A 23,865-nucleotide genomic window follows, 5' to 3' on the forward strand; every position below is an offset into this window, starting at 1 on the left:
TTGCAGGAAACTGGATGGCCTCCGTGTTGGACTCCCCTCCGCTCCGTTAGCAGTTCGAATTACACTTCCTCTCGCTCTAATCACCACCACCTAATGACCCCGTCGCGTAATCAATACCCTTTCAATCGCCAAATAAAAAATAATTCAATCCCGACTCACTTTGTGGAAGTTTAAGATTGACGCCTTATAGCTTAGACGCTTGATCGCTAATGGTACGCCGATACCGTTGACGCCGTAATGACACTGAATGGTTTGATGAAAGCCTTTTGAACGTTTAACTTAAAAAGGTTCCCCTTTCTTTCAATTGCGCGATTATTAATATCTTTAATAGCACGGTTTTATGCCTTTGTGAAATTACGGATTGCTTCTGGATATCGAGTGAGTATCAAATGACAAACAACAATCAAAAATTTCGCCTAGGTATAAATAGGTAGGTGCCTTTAACAAGCAATATATTATTTTATTATCAAACAATAATCGTGTAAACTTCGTACATCGTAGGTATAATCCTATTGGAATAAATTGCTAGAAAGTGTAAAGTACATAGTCTACATAGAGTAGGGTAGGTGTAAGTAGACTGAGCAATAAACAACGTCTAAAGCACACCTCGGACACTCGGCCCGATTCGAACTTTAAGATGCGTCAGTTAATAGATCTAGAAACGATATGGATTAGATATGTCAGTGTCAAAGGTGTACCCCCTCTGCCACAAATACGGTAGTTTTACTCCATTTTCGAGTCGAAAGTGTCTTTGTATGACGTCCGTGTCTTTGAACAGACCAATCACGAATCACGGCACGGGACCTCGCTCACCTCGTCCCCCGCACCCCCGTTTATTTGGCAGCATCGGTTTCATGAAATAATTGCTCTAAACTCCGTCTAGAGGATTCCTAGTCGATGGTAGAGGTAGAGCGATAATTTGTTCAAAGGCCTGTGCACACCAGGTGCATGTGCGTAGAAGTGCACGTGCGTGTTGTAATATAAAGATCCTTATGAGACGGCACACCGCTTGCGTGACATGTGCGTGTGCGGCTCAAACATTTTAGCGCACGCGCAAGTGCACGTTTACGCACACACAACCGGCGTGCTCTGGCCTTTATAGGAAAACAATAATCGAAAAAAACACTTAGATCTGAATCCAAGTCTGTGGTGGTCCTTACTCTAGTGTTGATGAAGACTTTTTTGGAACCTTATGCTGAACGCAACACACAACACTTCCCATCCCAAATGAAACTAAACGCAACTCAGCCTAAACGTCAAAGTCAATTTGACGGATGTCAAAAGTGTATAACCTCACTTTTACCATTTATTTACATTAATACATCTAGTAATGTTTAAAACCCTGATTAATAAGTTAATGCCGGCCGGGCAGGCCTGTGGGTTCCACACGACGGCTAGTCTGAGCGAGGTGCGGTTGTTATCAAGACTGCGAGTCGTCGACAACTCCGAAATCGGCAAGCGAGCCATGGCAGAAGGCAAGCCGCCCAAGATCATCTGCGTTTATAACAAAAGACGTAAGCCCTTGGTTTTTCTCTATATTATTTACAAGGGAAATGTTATACTCACCTGCAGTACCTCGTAAACTCGGCCGTGAAGTCAAAATAATGCTCACAATCAGACCACCACTCACTGAACTTTTATACACACCACCACACAGAATGTAAAGTATCACACCAAATTGACAGACTAAAATTAACCATCTCGATTCTAGAATTGGTTACAACTAGACCTAATTTTTGGCAGTAAGGCCTATTTAAGTAATAACAGCAGTGAGTAAGTATGGTTGTAAGCAACAATTGGAAGTGTAAATGTAGGTAAGTATGTGCACACATATTCATTCAAAATTGCTATATTTTGCAGGAGTAGGCTTCATTGGAGACCGAGTGATGGTGGCAATCAAAGGACAAAAGAAAAAGGGCATCCTAGTGGGTCTGAAGCAAACACAAAAGGTGAAGGTACCCAAATTTGACAGCAACAATGTAGTGCTCATAGATGACAATGGCACACCGCTGGGAACCCGTATTCATGTGCCCATCCCAACAATTCTGCGCACCATTCTCAAGGAGAGAACACACTCAAAGGGTGCAGATTACACAAAGCTACTCGGAATAGCCACTAGGTTTGTTTAAGTTGTTAGTTCTAGTTTGTAAATAGGTAGTGATATTGAATAAATCTATTTGTTATACAATAATGTATTGATTTAATCCTTTTTGGTTAAGATAATGAAAAATAATTATTTCTCTAAATGTTAGAAGTTTTGTAGTGTTATAGAATGTAGAAAGAGGTTTTTAACCTGTTTTAGACATAAGGCAGCAGGTGTTACTGCTAGGCAGTACTTGCATGCTTGCATGTTTATCCAGATCTTTTTTCATTTAACAAGCTAAATTTAGTCATTTTTAATCTAAAGCCCTTTTTTGGTCTTGTTTCTCATAATACTCAAAAACCATAATGGAACACAAAATCTAACTTCCAAACAAGCTATTAGGTTGCTTTTACAAGTTTATTCTTATGGAGGGTAAAAATAAAACAAAGATAGAAATTTGAAAATTTAATAAAAACTAAATTCAGTTCCACTCGAAGTAAGGACACGACATGCTACCGACTGACGACACGGCGCGGTAAGTACAGAACACGTCCCGGCGGCGCCCGCCCGACCCCAGCAAGTTAACCGTGGCGGTAGAAAGAAGCTGACATATTAGGTACCCTTCTTTGAAAACTGTGTTATACTATCCTGAACGTCTTTCCTGATTTAGTAGTGTAAACATTTAGCTGCTTAACTTAGCTTCCTAAATTACGCAACAAAAGCATTTCGGATGCTGCTATAACTAGGAAGATGTAAGATGCTCATTACAAAACCTTTATTTCATCTATAACCACTTCATTGAGCTATTTGGTAACTTTTTTTAGAGTCTTGGATGAATAGGTCGGTGACATCTACATCAGGGTAGTATGATATTAAAGAAAACGATGGAAGTGTTCTTGACAGAGGCACCGCCTCATACTTTTAACAGCGACACACTTAATTGACAATTGGTAGCCCTTATCTCGTTGCAATAAAGTTTATTTATGGTCAGTTAACTGTTATTATAGCGAACCAGCGCTAAGCTTAACCTATTATATCCATGGGTATATCCTCAGCAACTTTCTACAACCACATTAGCTGGCCTGACATTCGCGAGTCATCTGACAAGTCGCCGCCATTTTAATAAGGCTTTAAAATCGTATATTGCTACATTTCATTTGTTTAAAACTGTGAACGATACTTATAAGATAAGAATTTTATTTAGATTAATGCTATTGACGCGCCGAAGACGCTACTTATGATGGATAACATGATTTTATATATTTAGTATATTATATGCACAACAGCTGTGACTAGAGATGAAGATTCGCGGTACGTCCGAGCGCCCGCCGTATGACATAAGATAACATAACACTTAAGACAATTCCATGCTTTCATTGTAAACAGTAAGGACCTCCCCTGTTACCACCAACATACTTTTAGCTATTTAGAAATGTGATTGTGTATGTAAAACAGGGTATGTAACCAGGGCCGGATTAACCCTAAGTCAAAGTAGGCAACTGCCTAGGGGCCCCGCCTCGGCTAGGGGGCCCCGGCGGCTCAGCTCGCACCAAATAAAATTATGTTTCATAGGGTCAAAATTCACGAGTAACATTAGTTGCTTAATAATAATGAGTATGCTTTTGTTATTGTTTTTCTTTAGATCCATTGTTGAATTTAATGTAACTGGAATAAAATTGAAGCAATACGTTACAGTTTACGGGGCGTATATGCGTACCTGGGGCCCGTTTCTCAAATGCTTGTAATACAAGTGGAAGTCCCTTTCTAACAAAAGCTGTCAAAAAGTGACATCCGCTTGTATTACAAGTTACAAGCTTTTGAGAAACGGGCCCCTGTTAGAAAGGTTTTCTGAAAAAATTTTAACATATCCTTTTTTTTGAACAACCAACAACTTCTGGGTTATTTCGACTCAGAATCACGAGGACTATTGATGAAAATAAAGAAAAAAAGTGTCTCCAGTTTTGTAGACGAATTTGGGGTGTCAGTTTAGTGACGATCCATACAAAATGTATGTATGTAAAACTGCGTCACAAAAGTGACCTTTTTTCGACGATTGGTTCATGTCAGAGCGCTGCTTCCTTACAGCTCAGCCTTCGGCGTCGCTTTTTAAGAAATATCAATATTGATTTCAGTAGCTTGGCCTCGCATGAAAGCTCACTTCGCTAAAAGACGCTTCGGGCTTGTCAAGCAATGCGGAGATTGCTGAGCTCGATCTTCACTTCAGCCTCACTTTTTACCTCAATTTACCATTGGTTTGTGTTCCTCATCTCCTCTACTTCAGCTTAGGCTTTGGCCTCGCTGCGCCTAGCTGGGCCTGCAGTCTCGCTTTTTGGAATTTGGTTCGTGTCTTTGCTCAACTATGTACTTATCCTGAAGCCTGAAGCACGGCTTTGACTTCGCGGCATGAAAGCTCGCCTCACTTTCGACTTTTAGGCCCAGGTGAAGATCGGTACCCGGCCTGGCCTTTTAAGAGGCTTTCACAATTTGCGATATTGTTAATAAAAATTTCGCGCTCGCTTCGCTCGCGTTTTTGGTAGGTTTTTTGGTTGACCCTTTATCTACATGTTAGCTTGACTGGTAAATGAATACAATTAGACCACGAAAAGTCTGCAATGATTTTGATAGGATACGCAGTGCAAGTGTTATTTATACGTCATAATTTCATAGCATTTTGACGTTTAAAATAACACTGGCACTGCGTGTGCTATCAAAATCGTTGCAGACTTATCTTAGTCTAACTCTAATAATTTTAATATATGGAAATTATTTATTACTAGGTTGATTCTAATCATGTGGCTCGGCGTTTTGTCTTATGGTCGGACAATCGTTGTTCAGTCTCGCAAAATTAAGCGTAGCCTCGCTTAAAATTTGCCATTGTTAGATAGGAAAGTGACGCTCAAGCTTTGGTATTCCACTGGGGATTGGCCTTAAGCCTAAAGGGCTCTTCCTACACTTGACGCAACGCGGAATCGGCAAAAATTGATAGAAAAAAGCTTTATGTCCAAGCAATAAGAGCGAAAAAGACATCGTTCTGACTAGATTCGGATCCTCTCGGCTGAAGATTGAAATTAAAAACGCAAACTTATTTCCCTGTAGGTACTGAACAACTGAACATGCTGTATACAGAATTGACTGTAGGGGGCCCCGAGCCTTGCACTGCCTAGGGGCCCCGACATGCTTAATCCGGCCCTGCTTGGTGGTATCATTCTAGCTAAAATTTATTTTATGTTAAGACAGTATGCATATTCCGGGAATTTACGAAAAATTTGATCAGTTTTGGCGATTTGATTCCTTCGTCCTCCACAATCGTTCATCGTTTCTTAATTTTCATACACTGGGTTTTCTGAATACCCGTTAAACTTCATTTTTAAGGGATTATTATACGTACTATTGCACCGAACGGTATGTCAAAATGGATCCAATTCTTACATTCGTTTCGTTAGAATAGATATCGATCTTGACCTATAATAAACCCTTAGTCTATTCTTCTTGCAACATTAACGGTAGAACGATTGGCATGTCACACGGCGGACGCCGAACGCGTTGGTGGCGCCATGTTAATGGCACTCATTTGTACACTTGGTAAAAATCACTCGAGCCGCTCGCGCGTCTAAGCCTTGAGTCTATGGTTGATGTAGGTACGCTACTTTTTATCATCCTTAGGCCACGGGCATCCATTGTACTAATTATTTCAATGTAATTTATTCTATTTCCAATTGGAATAGAGTTGCATTTCTTTTATCGTTCGATATCAAAACAAAAGAAATTCAACCATATTTCTTTCTCTGTTGATTTCACATTCGAATGTAAATTTTTCTCGTATGTTTTAGGAGGCTTTAGAATGTTGCCATGCAACGTGGCGCTGCACATCAACCGGAGACCCAAGGCCTAAACCCTGTTTTTATATCTCAGGTACTGAAATAACAGTTCAATCGGCCAATTTACTAGACTACGACCACGCTAAGTTTGCACTGACTTGGCAGTGACAATGCATACATAATTACATAAGTAGGTATACCATAGGAGTGCCATATTTAATATATCACTTGGCATGAAAACTTAGCGTGCTCCAACAAACCCAATCATCCTCATTTTGTACTAAAGCTGTAAGTAAAAGACGCTCGCTTGGACTTGGGGCAATCATCCTGTAATTTTAGTATTTAGGATATAAAACAAGGAATAAGCAATACAATAAACCCTCACCGATAAATGGAGCTCGTCGACGTTGTCGGAAACGGTCGAAAAATATCTTAACTGGACGAAATACAGTGATAGTGTGACGTCATTACACGCCGGGGCGCCTCAGAGAGGTCAGGACCTGCGGAAAAGGAAGGGGGTGAGGACGGACGGGGGAGGGGATAGAGGATTAAGATTCTGTGTTAATAACAGAGAATCGAACTGTAGTCAGAATGTTTTTTTTACTTATAACTATATATATAACTCATAAAAAACACGAGAAAAAATATAGAATAAACAGCAGTTACTTATAATTGCGACTTCTAAGATTAGTCTTTCAATAATTTGACCATCATTGTACTACCATATTCTAAGAAATAAACATTTGTATTTGTAATGAAATAAATGAGGCATTTTGAATGCTAAAATATCATCACCAACGTATAACGCCATTTATGGTCCAATCGCATTGACGGACTGTCCATTTTAAACATTTCGAAAAAAATAACTATAAGTATAGTGTGTAGCTTTCAAACAGAGCTCGACGGCTAATCCTATTGTCTATTGTTAAGTAAAACCGCTCGTGCCACGTGCCACAACCACCTGCATAAAAAATACGTACTTCGGTTACTGAGTGCCGGCGAGTCGAACGCTACAGAACCAGTCTAAAATGTGTCATCAGGATGCGTAACAAAGGCGCGTTATCGGAGAGCGCACCTACACTGGTTTTTTGAGCGTTGGACTAGCCCGCGCTCAGATGCCAAATAGAATAATTAAGACCCTTTTTTGCAGGTAAGTAGCACGTGCGGTTTTACCTACTTAACAATAGACAATAGGATTAGCCGTCAAGCTCTATTTGAAAGCTACACACTATATATCATCTGACCAATCAGTCCGATCCTCTACTGTTTTCCCAGATCAACCAGATCAATGGCGAATCGCTATCACCCATCGTTTATTTTAAATACATAAGATTTTTTTAAATAAATATTTGTGTTCTACCCGGCTCGGCCGATCCACCAATAAATAAACTTTGTCCATCACCATACAGCCAGTGATATCAAGAGAATATAATTCAAGTCAACCATAGGAGAGTTAAAACTGTGATATTACAGGAGGGTACAATGCAAATAATATTAAAAATAAATTAAGGGGAAAATGATTGTTTCCTTTTCCCCAATTCGGCCTATTTACCAAAAAACATTGAAAAATAGACGGGTGACTTTGTATGTAGAACCGATAAGAAGGAAGCAGAGTAAGGGCGAATTTAATTTGAATTCCGGAGATTTAAGTAGTAAAATACCGTATAGGTTAAAAATTTGGAAATACTGGCAGTTAACACTAGTATTTATTAATAGATAATTTCTTCCTTTCTAAGTTAAAGAGACAATGGGCCCATTTTTCAAACTATATTAGTCTAATATTATTAGTATGTTGTCATGGCAACCCATACGATTTAGTCCACGAACTGGGGCCCATTTCTCGTATGGGTTGCCATGACAACACACTAGTAATATTAGACTAATATCTTTCGAGAAATGGGCCCCTGTTAACCGTATGGGTTGACATGACAACACACTAGTAATATTAGACTAATATCTTTCGAGAAATGGGCCCCTGTTAACCGTATGGGTTGCCATGACAACACACTAATAATATTAGACTAATATCGTTCTAGAAATGGCCCCCTGTTCGAGAAATGAGCCCCATATCAATAAATATTAGTGTAGTTAAGGAAGGGAAGGGAAGGATGGGTGAGAGGCGTACACACAAACATACAAACGACCGCATCCTTATATTACAGTAGTAAATAGGACACTAGAACAAGCTAACATTAAAAAGTTACAGTTAATTGTATAAAATTCGGATAAGGCGATAAGATCAGTATAGTAGAAGTAAATACTGAGCGGACGGCCACGATACGGGTGAGAAAGTGTACCATTTATTTTGTGAAATACCATCAACTTTTGAGTTATTTCTACTCAGAGTCGATAGTCCGAAATTCTGAGTCAGAATCACAAGGACTATCGATTTATAAAGGAAAAAACGTGTCCGAAAACAATGACCGTTTTGTGACGAATTTTCACATACATTTTGAATGGACCGTCACAAAACTGACACCAAAATTTTTGTATGAAAAATTGGATCACTTTTTTTTCTTGTCTTCAAAATCAATGAAATAAATCACTAGTTGTGATCAAAATTACTCAAAAGCTGTTAGTAATGCGAATAAAAGTAAGTGGTACACCTTTTTTGAAAACCCCGGGTATCCACCCGGCGGGTACACGGGTACACCTACTACTCTATAACAAATATCGTGTCGAAAAGATTATATGCTGTTATCGTGCAGCTAACTGTCTTATTACCGTCTACCCGTGTACACAGATATATTCCCATTCAATATTACTAGGCGTTAATATAATATGATTATATAAAGGCTACAAGACAACACCGAAACTCTGAAAATACAAGGTTTTTATTTGGGCTTATAAGTGACTATTTCAAGAAAAAGATACTATATTGTCGGGTTTAATATGGATTTTTAGTATGCAATCTTTATGCCTGTAAGCAATACTACTAAATACCGACAATTTATAATCGAAGTTACGTAAGAATTATTTTTACTTATGTATTGACCCTTATATATATGAAACTAACACCTACCATTTAACTGATAGCCAAAGCTTCTTTTATTTACCTATGCAAGGGTAAATTCATAACTGTCGACAATCAAGCCTTACGTTACTCTGACTATAGGACTTTTTACTTGAAACCGACACATTATATCACCCGTTGTTTATATTAAGCGTATATATCGTCACATAATATTGTATGAGCTATCATCGCGGCCGCTCCGCTCGCTACGCTAACACCTGACTATAGTTTGTAACAAGCCGCCCTACTGGCGGCCCGTGCGACTCGACCGACACCTACTGCAGAAATAAAATACTAAATAACAATACCTACTAAAATATACCGCAACAAAATTATAAAATAAAAATCTACTCACGTTTCGCCTATGATAAAAGTTCTAATGACGTCGTATAACTATTAAAATGTATGTTTTACTTAATCTAGGAAGAGTTACGATAATGATTTAATGATAGGAGCTTCGGTCGCGGGCTAACGGCAGTTCTCGACATTTATTTGTGGCTCACAATCCATATTGCAACTGGACCGGGGTACACGGGTTAACCTTAAGGTTACCCGGGTATAAATTTTCTTCTATAACCTTCATTTATTTCTTCTAAACAGTAATTTATATTACTGTATAGGTATGTGTTTTAGTTTTACGTATATCGACAAGAATGTTTTTGTTGACCTATAAAAAGTTATCACCGTCTAAATGTACCTACATTTAGACATTTGTAGGTACCTACCTACAAAGAAAAACCCACGAGATCAACATAAAGCTGTAGCGTTTTTGAGAGTCATATTTAATTTTGTTCAAAAAGGCATAGCCGAGAACTGCGCAAATACGGCACTTTGATATCTCGATATAGATTTGATCGACCTCGCCCGGACCGAGGCAATTGAATAGTGTTCTAGCTACTACGGGACGCTGCGACCCGCCACACTGGACTTTGAAACTCTTATTTCATATACATAGGTACCAAATTACATTCATCACTTGAGTAAGTACACGTTTTTTTGGTATAATACACAAAGATAAATTTAAATGTGACGGTAGGTAATATTTTGAATTTATTTTTGTGTTTTTTGTACAAACACGTATTTTTAATGGTCTGTCATAAATGGCGAATGCGCCGCGAGCACCATATTTACGTATCATTCGTGCACTGTAATAAGCAATACAGTTATCTGACCATTGGTTCCCCCTATCTCGTTGTAATAGGGGTTACAAACAGTCAATTTACTGATTCGACGATTACATCGTACACATGTAGGGCATAATTGTTTTCCGTCGTATTTTCTCGGAAACGTTCAAATTTGTCATGCTACTTCAGTCAACCTCAGTACTTTTTGTACTGAGACTCACTGAAATAGCAAGACACGTTCGTACGTTTCCGTGAAAGTACAATGAAAAACAATTATGAACTTACATATGTGCTAAGTAATGCACGCGAGCAGTCAGCGAGTCTTCCACAGACGCAAAATCGCTGCGCGTTCGCCAGATATGGACGCACCTTAAGATTCTTAGATTTTTGTATTCGAATACAGTTTAAGATAGATTCTTTCAGGTACCATCGAAACTAAAACTCCCAACGGCCAGTGTGGCTAGTGACCAAGAGGCCCCGTGTCAAACTCAAAGAAGACGCGAAGCAACACGGAGCCGGCCGCAGCGCCTTACACGTCGACGACCATCTTTTTGTGAATGTCAGTGTTGCCAACCACGGAGCAGAACTCCTCGAACGATATCTTGCCGTCCTCGTCGCGGTCCGCGAAGAGGATCGTCTTGTCGACGATCTGTTGCAGCTGCGTGTCTTTCAAGTTGTTGCCCACCATCATCTTGAGGACCTGCGGAGGTTATGGTCGCTGGTTAATATTTGTGATTCCGTTTGGGTTCCTAATTTAAAATATGGTCGCATCCGGCATGCAACTCGCTTGCATTGCGGATGTACATGTGTACATAACTTTTATACATAGTTAGGTATTTAGCTACAACGCGCAAATTTTTGGCAACCGATGTTATTTTGCCTTTTAGATACTTCTGTTTTATTTTTGTGCTCTAAACACTCATGCTAAGTTTCATTCTTGCTGCCCGTTGGGAATTGGGACAACATTTTCAAAAAATATTAAAGTATGTAGTTGTAGGTCACTTTATTTTCTTATTATATGCAATCTTAAAACAATCATGCCAGAGGAAGCCGAGGTACAGCCGAGTTCATAAGTATGTCATACGGTTCTTCACCTAAATCCATTGCAATAAGGTGAAAAAATGGATACATATTTTATGAACTCCACTATGAATCATGGATGCCTCACATGACTTATAAAACCCGTGACTTACCGTGAAGTAAAGACAACATATTTGCATAATTATCTAAGCATTGTCCGCAAGTATCACTATATTCATTATATTCGTTATCTTGCGCAAGGCCGAATACATGAGTCGCTATTGTTTTAGCGCGTCTTACTCTCTCAGCATGCTACGCACTGTACACCGTACCACGTCTGGATGCATCTATCTTATACCTCGACAGACTATGCTCATCGCACTGCTCTTGCCACACACTGTCCTACTCGCGCGATTAATCGCGACGCCCCTTGGCGGTCTTTGACTCACGCCAAAAAACCGACAAAATAGGGAGCGGTGGGCATGACGAGGAGCATGACGAGCGGCAGTAGCGCGGCCACACTACGTCTCTGCCTACTTCCCATGCCACTCGTCGAGTATGTGGCCGGGGTAATAAGGATAGGAAGATTAGGAAGAAAGCTTTACCTGGAAGAGCTCTCCGTTGGAGATGAACCCGTCGTTGTCCATGTCGTAGATGCGGAACGCGAAGCGAAGCTTGGGCAGCCTGTCGCCCTTTACGCTGAACTGCGACACACCCTGAATGACCTTGAAGTACCAAGAATAGGAAGAAATTACCTGGAAGAGCTCTACGTTGGAGATGAACCCGTCATTGTCCATGTCGTAGATGCGGAACGCGAAGCGACGCTGGGACAGCTTATCTCCCTTCACGCTGAACTGCGACACACCCTGAATGACCTTGAAGTGCCAAGAATAGGAAGAAATTACCTGGAACAGCTCTACGTTGGAGATGAACCCGTCATTGTCCATGTCGTAGATGCGGAACGCGAAGCGAAGCTGGGACAGCTTATCTCCCTTCACGCTGAACTGCGACACACCCTGGATGACCTAGAAGTACCAAGGATAGGAAGAAATTACCTGGAAAAGCTCTCCGTTGGAGATGAATCCGTCATTGTCCATGTCGTAGATACGGAACGCGAAGCGAAGCTTGGACAGCTTGTCGCCCTTCACGCTGAACTGCGACACACCCTGGATGAATTCCTTGAAGTCCACCTGTCAACAGATAAAATTATAATTACTACAGAAAAACCCAGCTAAAGGGAGACAAGGAGTATATGAGGATAATTTGCTGTATGATTTGCCATTTGTTCTGACTTTAAAGCCATTATTATTATTTTAGAAGTTGAAAGACAGTTTATTTTGTTTCAGGAAAGGACACCATGTTTTCTTATGACAAATTTAGATGTAATATTTGCTAACGTAATCAGCGTAAGTTAGGTTGGACAGTTTTAAAATTGCTGTTGCAGTGTAGACTTTATCATGCTTAAGCTAGCATAATAGAACTTTTATTTACAGTCTCTGGAAACAAAGATACGAGGAGATCTCATTAATTTTAAAACTACCCATCTACTCAGTTTCGATACAGACGTTGGACTAGAGAACCAACTGGCATTTCCGGTTTTAAAACCAATGTGTCTAATGTCTATATGACCTTCGCATCTTTACTCGAACTGTACAAAGGAATTCGTTTTAGGATGCTAGACACAAGTCAAAGATTTATCCTACGAAGAGACATTCATGCTTTTTGAGTTAAACTTTAACTGACAACTTTACTTTTCTCTCAGTTACAGTTAGGCAGTCAACAAAAATAATTATCGGGTAACAATGCCGCGCAAAACACATCTACTAATTTAAAAACTCATTCAATTATATACCTTATGATCAAACAATAACAAGTAAGTAATACATAATATGTCGAGCGATTTTTTAAAAGCCGTTACGGTGGATTATCGCGTGACACAGCGCGATAATGTGCGCGCGCGCCGCCGGTGACGTCACGTTTGTTTATCAACAAACAGTGCGAAGCCGCAACTTGAACTACCTGACTTTAGTGTTTTTACATGCTATGTTCAAGTAATGTCATACATAGAGGTTAATATGTTTACTTAAAAATGTTTAAGAGAATGTAAGAGTTTTTAAGAAATTTCATCTTGCGTCGAAATACGAAATGGTCCTGCTACTCCTGCTATTTAAACGTGGAACGTGGATGTTACATCGGAATATACAGAGGAGCTAGTAAACGGGACAGTTCTTCAAAATCAGTTGATTTTTTAGGGTTCCGTACCCAAAGGGTAAAACGGGACCCTATTACTAAGACTCCGCTGTCCGTCCGTCCGTCCGTCCGTCCGTCCGTCCGTCCGTCTGTCTGTCACCAGGCTGTATCTCACGAACCGTGATAGCTAGTCAGTTGAAATTTTCACAGATGATGTATTTCTGTTGCCGCTATAACAACAAATACTAAAAACAGAATAAAATAAAGATTTAAGTGGGGCTTAATACAACAAACGTGATTTTTGACCGAAGTTAAGCAACGTCGGGCGGGGTCAGTACTTGGATGGGTGACCGGTTTTTTTTTTGCCGTTTTTTGCATTATGGTACGGAACCCTTCGTGCGCGAGTCCGATTCGCACTTGCTATTGAATATAGAAATTTGATATTGGCTGATTAGACTGCTGTCATAGACAGCGCTTTAGTTTTTATGTTTAGTTCCAAAACTGGCCATGTGTCGCTAGTTGTACGATGGTAGACGTTCGGTCGCTCACGTTTACTTACCGGTGTTGTTCGATATAATATATTAATTATTTACGAAAGTCTTCTTGTTTTTCTTATATCGCCAAGTGGTTATGGGCGGTCTGCTCACGCGAGTGATAGTTAAACAAAGAAATAGTTATACGGTAAAGTAAATTCAGTGAAAAAGTGCCTCGAAGAAAAACAAAACACGGCGGCGTGTGAACAAAAATGGAGGTTACTGGAAAAGTCGAAAAATTCGATGGAACGAATTTCAAGCAATGGAAGTTTCAAATTATGTGCGCATTACGAGCGAAAGGTTTAGATATAAATGAGGTTAAGCCGGAATCGGATGCCACAAAATGGAACAAAGATGATGGGATGGCGATGTTTATCATGACATCGGCCATGCATCTTAACCAAATTGCGCTTATTGAAAATTGCGGGACCGCACTAGAAATATTGACCAAACTCGAATCTATCTATGAGCAAAAGTCTGAGCTTACGAAAATGATGATTCATGAGAGATTTTATCAATACAAAATGAGCCCTACGGATAGCATAGCTCAGCATATCGCTAAAGTTGAAAGCTTGGCCAAACAACTCAAGGAGAGTGGAGAGACAATCAGTGATACTGCAATTATGACGAAGATTTTGAGTACTCTTCCCCCGAAGTTCAGATCTTTACGTCAAGCATGGATGTCTCTTGATCCGAAGTCACAAAGTATAATAAACTTGACTGCACGTCTACTGGACGAGGAGGCGAGCTTAAATGTGGAAGAAAATGTTGAAACCGCTTTATTTGTTTCAAAACAGATAAAAAAAAAGGTTACCGCTTCTAACTCAACTCCTAGTTCAAGTAAGAAAGATTCAAGTAAGGGACAAGGGCATCGTTACCCTTGTTACAACTGTGGCGTTCGTGGTCACTTTGCAAAAGAATGTCGAGCTCTGAAGAAAAGTCAGGGAAAAGGTGACACGTTAGCCTTCAATGTTACTCACTGTGAGTGGAAAGAACCCGATGTAGATGACAAGTGGCTATTGGACAGTGGCGCTTCTGGCCATATTTCTTTCAAAAAGGAATATTTTACAGAAATACATGAGTACAGAGGTTCCCCATTGAAATTGGGCAATAAGGAAGTTGTAGAAGTTGCTGGACAGGGAGACATCTTGTTGAATAAATGGGTTGATGGTCAGTGGGAGACCAGTATCTTAAAAGGTGTTTTATATGCCCCTAAAATGCATCGAAACTTGATCTCTGAAGGTGTGATAACAAGACAAGGTTATGAAATTGTGAAAAAAGACTCTGATGCGTTTATTTCTCTGGACGGTAAAAAAGTTATGTGTGCTTCCTTAAAAGGAAATAACTTGTATGAAGTGAAAGTGAAGACTGTATTAAATCAGTGTAACTTAGTGCAAAAATCGGACTTGCGTACGTGGCACGAGCGTTTAGGTCACATGGACATTAAAGAAATACAGAAAATGAGCAAGAATAATGTGATAAACGGTGTGGACCTAACTAATTGTGACAGTTTTGTGTGTGAGGGTTGTGCATACGGAAAACAAGCCCGGAGACCATTCCAGAAGTCCAGCAGAGGTCCACTGCAGCCAGGTGACATGGTTTATAGTGATCTCTGTGGGCCCATGATCGAGCCCTCGGTACAAGGTATGAAATATTTCATATTATTCAAAGATGCTGCCACTGCTTATAGACATGTGTACTTTCTTAAGAACAAGAGTGATGCTTTAGAATATTTCAAGAAGTACAATGCTATAATAAAGAATAGATTCTTGCACAGTGTGAGTGTGTTGCATACTGACAATGGCGGTGAATTTAAGAATAAAGCTTTTAAAGAATATCTGGATAGTGAAGGCATCGTGCATGAATTGACTGCACCATACACACCAGAAATGAATGGAAGGGCCGAACGCGAGATGAAAACGATTATGCAGAATGCTCGGTCTATGCTATATGCTCGTGACATATCCCTTGATCTTTGGGCAGAAGCAGTTAGTTGTGCTGTATCTTCAAGTCAAACCCCAAATGTCACACCTTATGAACTATGGACTGATATGAAACCAAGTTTAGATCATGTAAGAGTTTTTGGATGTGTGGGTTATGTTCATGTACCAGATCAATTAAGAACGAAGCTAGAGAGTAAAAGTCGGAAATTGATGTTAGTGGGATATGAACACACAAATTACAGGATGTATAATCCAGAAACGAAAAGAGTGACTGTGTCAAGAAATGTTATATTTGATGAAAATAACACACCAAATTTTCAGAAAAGTGAAGCTGAAGTGTCACTTCGATTTGGTGATGATGCAGAGAGTGAAAATAATTCTGAACAAGTTGAGATAGAAAGGGTGGCACCAGAAGAGGCTGAGGCTGATGATGCTGTGGATACCTCTTATGATGATGCTAATGAACAGGATGAGACTTATGTGCCACCTCATGAAATTCAATCAATCAATCAATATATATTTATTTCAGACCAAAATTACAGTCCATATTTGTTAGTTATGTACAATACTATTTACTTATATCTATGTTAGTTTATCCTAGTCCTATCCTAATAAAAACTTATAAATTACTATTTACAGTCCTGGTACTTAGGAGCATGCAGCGACACCCAATATCTTTTAAAAGGGTAATTGAACAAGAAAATTTAAGCCATGACATGCCATACAACTTGAGATCCAGGAGAGATTGTAATTTTGAAGTGAATCTGTCAGGTAGTTTAGATGTACCAGTGACTTATAATGATGCTATCAACAGCCCAGAGTGTAAAGAATGGCTGAAAGCTATATCTGAAGAGCTGGAATCCCATCGTGAGAATAACACCTGGAGTTTTGTCGGCCGAGAAGATCATAGAACCATAACGTCTAAATGGGTTTTCAACATTAAGAGAAATAAAGATGGTGAAGTAGAGAGATATAAAGCCCGCCTTTGCGCTCGTGGCTTTACACAAATTGAAGGTCTTGATTACTATGAAACTTTTTCACCAACCACCAGATATGAATCTATTAGAATATTGCTAAGCATTGCTGCTCAATTGAATTGGAATATAAGACAATTGGATGTTAAAACAGCATTCTTATATGGAGTCCTAGAAGAGGACATATTCATGGAAGTGCCTGAAGGTGTTAAAGCACCAGCACCTAATAAGATATGCAAATTGTAGAAGTCCCTCTATGGGCTGAAACAAGCGTCCAGATGCTGGAATAAGAAATTTACAGATTTTTTAGTGAAATTTGGTTTCAAACAATCACAGGCAGATAGTTGTGTTTTTGTAGGTAATTTTGAGAAAGTGAAAGCACTGTTAATCTTGTATGTTGATGACGCTCTGGTTATGTCTGAGTCTACTAGAGTTTTGGACCTGATTGTTGGCCATTTGAAGACAGGTTTTCAAATTAAAGAAATTGATTTGAACAAATATGTAGGATTAGAAATAGTCAAGAGCAATGGCGCTATCTGTGTCCATCAGAAAAGATATATCGAGCAGATAATAGGTAAGTTCAATATGAATACTGCTAATGCATGCAATACACCTGTTGATGTTAACGTGCCTATTCAAAAAAATGAAACTGAAAATGATAGGATTGACTTTCCATATCGTGAAGCTATTGGCTCGCTATTGTTCTTGGCAAATGCAACTAGGCCTGACATATGCTTTGGTGTTAATGTTTTAAGTAGATATATTAACAATCCTAGTTTGCAGCATGTAGCTCAAGTAAAAAGAATAATCAAATACCTTATAAAAACAAAAGATGTTTGTATTAAATATGAAAAGCAATCAGACTTAGTTGGTTATTCAGACTCAGATTATGCCGGGGATTTAGACACTAGAAAGTCAACTACGGGTTACTTGTTCATGTTAAACGGTGGGCCTATTTCTTGGGCTAGTCAGAAGCAGCCCTGTGTGGCCTTATCGACATGCGAAGCTGAATTTTTGGCTGGTTGTGAAGCAGCCAAAAATATTTTATGGCTAAAGCAGTTTTTTAAAGACATAGACTTTGACATGAATTGTACAACTTTGTGTATGGACAATCAAAGTGCTATAAAGCTGATAAATAACCCAGTGTTTCATAAGAAAAGTAAGCACATAGATGTAAAATTTAATTTCATTCGTGAGAAGGTCCAACAAAAGTTGATTGATATTAAATATGTTCCTAGTTCAGAACAACTTGCGGACATTTTTACCAAGGCTTTACCGGCTGTTCAGTTTATGAACATTAGAGATCAGATACTTTCAGTATTGTAATTTTATTTGTTTACAGTCAAGAAGTTGTTCTGTTAATGGTTTATAGTTTTGTTTTAGTTAAATATGTACTGTGAGTAATTGTACTAAATAGCATTAGCCATTTCAAATTTAGTGGGAGTATTGAATATAGAAATTTGATATTGGCTGATTAGACTGCTGTCATAGACAGCGCTTTAGTTTTTATGTTTAGTTCCAAAACTGGCCATGTGTCGCTAGTTGTACGATGGTAGACGTTCGGTCGCTCACGTTTACTTACCGGTGTTGTTCGATATAATATATTAATTATTTACGAAAGTCTTCTTGTTTTTCTTATATCGCCAAGTCTTGTCCGGTTTTTTTATCACGTTTGTGTCCGTCCCTCCGTATTATACCTAACATAACTGCTGTTTTTCTGTCTGTCCATGTGCCCGTTTGTCAGCGGGCCTCATGATCCGCAATCGGTAGACAGTTGATTTTTTTAAATAGGTAAATGTGTATTTTTATAGACGCAATAACAATATCGCGAAAAGAAACAAAATAAAGGCATTATTTATTTTATTAATTAGGTACATACCCTTAAATCAACACAAATAAATCATTACGAATAAAAGTTCTGTATCGTACAAGTGTAAAACCTAATCCTTCGTGTTATTAATTTTAAACACGAATATCGTAATATAACCGCAATGAATCGCGTTGTTGTCTGGACATTTTCCTGTTGCATGTGCCACCGTGCCACCCTCAATGTTCGATAACAATGTAACTAACAACAACCAAGGCCGTTTGTCATTATTAATACCGCGACCAAAGAGGATTTGAAGAAGAGAGTTACTGTCATGGTAAATTATGTAGCTACAGTTCATTTACTGCCATCTTTCGACAGAAGATTAAACCTGTTTGAACGCCATTTGATTTTGATACTTATTCTTTAACTGATATGTGTTAACTTTTTAAATATTAATATTCACGCCATCTACTCGAGCATAGGCTGAAGGTTGTGGCGCCATCGCTCGAAAACATGGAACTATACCTTTGGCCTATAGTCGAGTAGATGGCGTGAATATTAATATTTATAAGTTAACACATATCACTGAAAGAATAAGGATCAAAGTCAAATGGCGTTCTAACAGTTTTATGTTCTGTCGAAAGATGGCAGTAAATTTACAGTGGCTACATAATTTACTTTGACAATCCGTCTCTATAGACTTTATTCTCTTTGCCGCGACTATGAATCTGTTTAAAATAATTTAAATGCGAAGTAAAATTTATGTAGACGAAATATTTTTTTTAAGAAAATGTAAATGTACGAAATTCCTTGCGGTCTTTTCTTTACCCATTGATTTTTTGTAACCTATCTTGTACCTATTATAAGTCCTAGGTCCTAGCTGCTTAGCGTAGACTTTACTTTATGGCGCCCGTAATTCTATGCGTAAGTAATTAGTTTAAGTTCAAAACAACTGTGTAATTATCGTTATTGTCCACTAAATGATTGTAGGTATCTTATCGCACAGTTAATCGCTTTGTAAGACAATAGAGGTTTACATAAGAACACCTTCAGAATGCAAGGTAACTGTAGTTTACTTAAATATCAGTGGTCACCCGCTTCGACTGTCGACTTAGATATTAGGATCAAATCGACTAACCTACAATAGTTTTGAGCAGTTTGAAGAGTTGAAATAGATAACCTAGCTGCAAATATAACAAATAGACCAGGAGACAAATATACTCCCGACCCATGGCAACGGCTGCGACGTCAAGCAATGTCACTTGATTTCATATTACGTCGCTGTCGACACTAGGTCTGGAGATATTTTTCTCCTTAAGATCCCATACGGTTACCAACAAAGCTTCCGGCAAACATGACCTTGCTGAATTTCAACATTATATTGCGCACCCTTGGTGACCATGGATTGTGGGAAGCTTGATTGGTCACCGAGTAGCGGGCTTTAGATGAAAGGTTTGCTAGAGTGACATACCTCTCCATTGCCGTCAGCGTCGAAGATGTCGATAACGCGCTGCACCAGCGGGTTCTGCTGGAGCTCCGGCAGCGACATGAACTCATCGATGGACAGGGCGCCCGAATTGTCCAAGTCCAGCTTGCGGAAACGCTTGCCCAGCCGCCGGATCTCGTCGGCGTCGACTAAAACATGAGCACTTGCAACACGTATCCGGAGTGGGGCACACACCAGGGCGCCTTGGGCAAACCAGTAGCTCCCATCACAAATTTATGTTGAGGACTTTGAGGTAAGCTACTTGTTTGCTTAAGCATTCGACTGGCCTAAGCTCGCGCAACCTTGAGAATACGCAATCTAAGTTTACTGTGACTGACAACTTCAAGGATTAACTGAAGCAATGAATCTCGAAGGCACACCTACAGGTGCTCCTGTATTTATAACAAAGTCGCGGCCAAGTGCAGCAATTATTATCGATACAGTTAATTGACCATTGGTACACCGAACCACAATGATATAGGGTCTACCGATGGTCTGTTAAATGTATTTCTGTTGTGTCTAATAGTTTCATCCGTTGGAACAGTGGCGCGACGTGCCTTGTGCCACAACGTAAGCTCCAAATAGCCTCGTGTGCTTCTATAGTTAAGTTAATCGTGGCAGATTGATCTGATGGACCTGCCAGCTCAAAACTATCATTGTTCCATTGCATTGGGTTATTTTCTGCTCGTAAACATCTGAACGACAGGACCCCAATCCTGAGCAAAGTTTGAGCAAGAGAACACTGAATATCTTGAAATGGTTTGCCAGAGTTGGATGGATGGATGACAAGAAAATCGCATCAGTCGACGTCGCGCCACTGGACTTGACCGAACATATTCGTAGATCGTCTATTCTCAATACTCTCATCTTTATCGCTCGCAACGATCGAACAATACAGATGGAGAAGGACAAACTTAGATTAAGACACCCCTTTCTTGAAACTCTTATTTAACCCTGGTGTGTGTCATGCGAGTAATGGCGTTTGGATGCGAGGACGACAGCCGACCAGACCATAATCTACACGTCGCTCTTCCATCTCTGTCCTACGAGCTTAGAGCCTAGGCGCCCGACAGAGAAAGAGGTGCGATGATCCGTGCAGCAAATCTCATCTTAGTACGAGTTTTTCGTGTTCATGGACTTTAGACGTAAATGTAAGCTTAATAACCAACTTAAAGCGCAGGGTCAAGTGCTCGGAAAGCAAGTTCAAATCACTTTGTTTACTAACTGGGACTATACACATTTGTGAGTGAATGTAGATAACCATTTGAGCGTCAAACTTCAAACACTAGAACGGCCCTGAAGACACAATAGAAACATTGTAGGTAGATTGTATAAACGACTCTAAAATAAACGCAACTCCAAGCGTTAATAGCAAAGTTAGATAATTGATTCATTAGTAAAAATTTGAGAACATACTTGTTGACTTTTTGGCAATGTGGTTTGAGGATTTTGACGTTCAAAGTGTTTGATGAATAGCAAGTTAATGTATGTATTTGTCTTTCTCTATAAACTGACGATCTATTTTCAACCATCCAATTATTAAGTCCATGAACATAATAACACTCGAATATTGTTGTTTCATATTATATTGGCCAGTTCTTCTAACACTTGAGCTTGGCCTGGTCTGGCCTGCAGCCGCCACGGCAACCTATTGCCTATTCCTGGCGCTAAAACAGCGTCTATTCTAACAGAACACTCGCGTGCTCACTCGTGCTTTGCGTGCTTTCTCTTTCGCTACACCAACTATGAAGAAAAAATATCAATTATGTAAAGTGAGTACAACGAACAGCGATTCAAAACGTTAATCTATTCATGCAAAACGAAAGAGAAAGGAGCATCTCCCGAGCGTTCGCTGAACGCGATATGTACACCGTATATACACATATCATACAAAATGTTCACGGTCTATTCTATAAACATAAAAAGCCATCTAGAACGATACATTACATCCGAGTGCAGAAAGCGGCACGTTACTATCTCGAGGCCGCAGCGGCGGCAGTACAGAGTTTATGGGGCTCCACAGAACTATGTCACTTTGGATGAACAAAGATATTTATGTTTAAATTTATAATGTTCCTTCGACATAGTTACACGACCCTGGCGACCCTGCCAAGGTCCTTGTATATGCGAAGTCCCGCGCCGCCGCGGCCGCTCTCGCATACATTCCTCGCCCCTGAGTGGCAGTAACGTCTCTAACAGATCGCAACAAACATTCAGAATGTAAACTACACACGCTGGACTATCGCGGGTTGCACTACCCAACAACTAGTTCATGTATGTTCATCCAGAACAATTTTTGTGTAACGCGTTCAACATCAGGATGGAGGAATTATGCACGGAAATGTTCCTAGAGTTGTTCTAGAATAGAGTAGAAACATGTATGCGGTCCGAAGGTGAGGCACGAACTGACGGCACAGAAGATGCGCAGGTGTGAGTGGCCGGTGTGGAAAGAGTTTGGAGGTAGCGGTCAGCAGAGAATACACTCCTGCCTAACTTCTGTATGTTAACTGCAAGTTCTTTATTAAGAAAACTTGATTGTTTAGGGAGAAATCCCATTTATTAAATTTTACTGATGAAAAATAGCTGTTAACAGTGCTCGGCTACTTTAGCACATAGCACGGGTATAGCTTCTTGTGCATGTATTTCTAGAACATAATGTGGCACTAGATGTTTGTTTAGTTTGAAAAATTGTTCTGGACGCGAGTGACGTGACGTGCGAGATGCAACATGAGGGACACCTCCGTGTCACTACACACTCACAGTTCTCCACCTTAAAATCAAGGCAGTTAACACGCGCTGAAAACAAACCTCTGGTTAAGCTCAGAACCTACATGAGACCATCTGTAACACTCTCAACAAGTTTAGTCGGAAGGGCGGGTCAGTTGGGAAGCAAACAGAACAAGTTAGAGACACAGAAAGCAACTCATGGGAATCAACTTCAATTTCATTATTAGTTTTATTTGATCTTATTAGATTTTTATACCAACAGTAAAAAGGTACATAAAGATTGAGACGGACTGGAAGAGTATAGATTAGTAAGACTAATAATTACTTACAGTTGGAACAGAGCTCCATGGGGATTGAGTTTTCATTGCCCTGAAAATTAGATTACATCTTGTCAGTTTACTAAATTAGACCCTGATTAGGTTCTTGGTTTTTAGCACGTATGTAGTGAGAACGGCTACACAAATTAGTAGGTACCCACATTGAATTCAGATTATTGCAATTAGATCTCAATGAGGTCGGATAGCAGTTTGAGCACCGCGGGCCGCGGGTAGTGCCGGTCCGCCGTTCGCTCCGCAGCGAGACAACACCTTGGCCAAAACAGCACCAGCGGAGTTAAATTTAGCCCGCCCGCAATATAATACACACTTACCATTTTGAGTTTTTAGTAAATCACTCGTAAGCAAAGAAGAATAACTGCGGTGCAGTCGAACACTGATTTTATCACGAATTATGTTAAATCGCAAAAACCCTCGCTACACCATCGATCTAAACTTTCTTTTAGAAATTGCGAAATTATGTTGCCAAACTTAAAAATTAAAACGTCAAATGTTAAGATGCGTTCAAAAATATAGATCAAGACCAAGTTTAGCAGCGATTTTGATAGTACGAACTGTGCAAGTGTTATTTCTACCAATTTTCTTAAAATGTTGTGTTTAATATATTTCTACTATTTCCTTGATATTTTTTGTTTTTCTTAAGGCATGCATGCACGAGCAACTTCGTCTCCGCAACTTTGTGTTTTGTCTCTGTCGCACTCAAGTGTCGAAGTCAAGTGCGACAGAGACAAAACACAAAGTTGCGGCGACAAAGTTGCTCGTGCGTGCCTACTCTTACTTATTATGCTTTTTTCGTTTTTTATGGTTCT

The 23,865-nt window shown here is 39.7% G+C and overlaps 2 protein-coding genes and 1 long non-coding RNA gene across 4 annotated transcripts; 1 reads left to right on the forward strand and 2 right to left on the reverse strand.

The window, feature by feature from the left end:
* Nucleotides 1-1,285: 1,285 nt before the first annotated feature.
* Nucleotides 1,286-2,183, forward strand: LOC134796912 (large ribosomal subunit protein uL14m). The gene is made up of 2 exons (XM_063769112.1): nucleotides 1,286-1,514; nucleotides 1,861-2,183. Exons 1-2 carry the CDS (start codon nucleotides 1,331-1,333, stop codon nucleotides 2,127-2,129), a joined length of 453 nt encoding a protein of 150 aa, XP_063625182.1. The 5' UTR covers nucleotides 1,286-1,330; the 3' UTR covers nucleotides 2,130-2,183.
* Nucleotides 2,184-8,035: 5,852 nt separating this feature from the next.
* LOC134796809 (uncharacterized) lies at nucleotides 8,036-10,329 on the reverse strand. The gene is made up of 2 exons (XR_010144991.1): nucleotides 9,644-10,329; nucleotides 8,036-9,611 (listed from the first exon to the last, which is right to left on the reverse strand). It is a non-coding gene; the product is annotated as an uncharacterized LOC134796809 (long non-coding RNA).
* A 144-nt stretch (nucleotides 10,330-10,473) lies between these two features.
* LOC134796775 (calcineurin subunit B type 2) lies at nucleotides 10,474-23,526 on the reverse strand. Of its 2 annotated transcripts, XM_063768994.1 has the most exons (6): nucleotides 23,371-23,526; nucleotides 23,051-23,090; nucleotides 22,755-22,790; nucleotides 19,980-20,143; nucleotides 12,114-12,248; nucleotides 10,474-10,738 (listed from the first exon to the last, which is right to left on the reverse strand). In XM_063768994.1, exons 1-6 carry the CDS (start codon nucleotides 23,371-23,373, stop codon nucleotides 10,568-10,570), a joined length of 549 nt encoding a protein of 182 aa, XP_063625064.1. In that variant the 5' UTR covers nucleotides 23,374-23,526; the 3' UTR covers nucleotides 10,474-10,567. The 2 variants fall into 2 exon arrangements, with proteins under 2 accessions (XP_063625064.1, XP_063625065.1); XM_063768995.1 differs by lacking the exon at nucleotides 22,755-22,790 and having other exon boundaries at nucleotides 10,478-10,738; nucleotides 23,371-23,524.
* Nucleotides 23,527-23,865: the final 339 nt, after the last annotated feature.

The sequence above is a fragment of the Cydia splendana genome, chromosome 14 (assembly GCF_910591565.1).
Source record: "Cydia splendana chromosome 14, ilCydSple1.2, whole genome shotgun sequence".
In the NCBI taxonomy this organism is placed as follows: Eukaryota; Metazoa; Arthropoda; class Insecta; order Lepidoptera; family Tortricidae; genus Cydia; species Cydia splendana.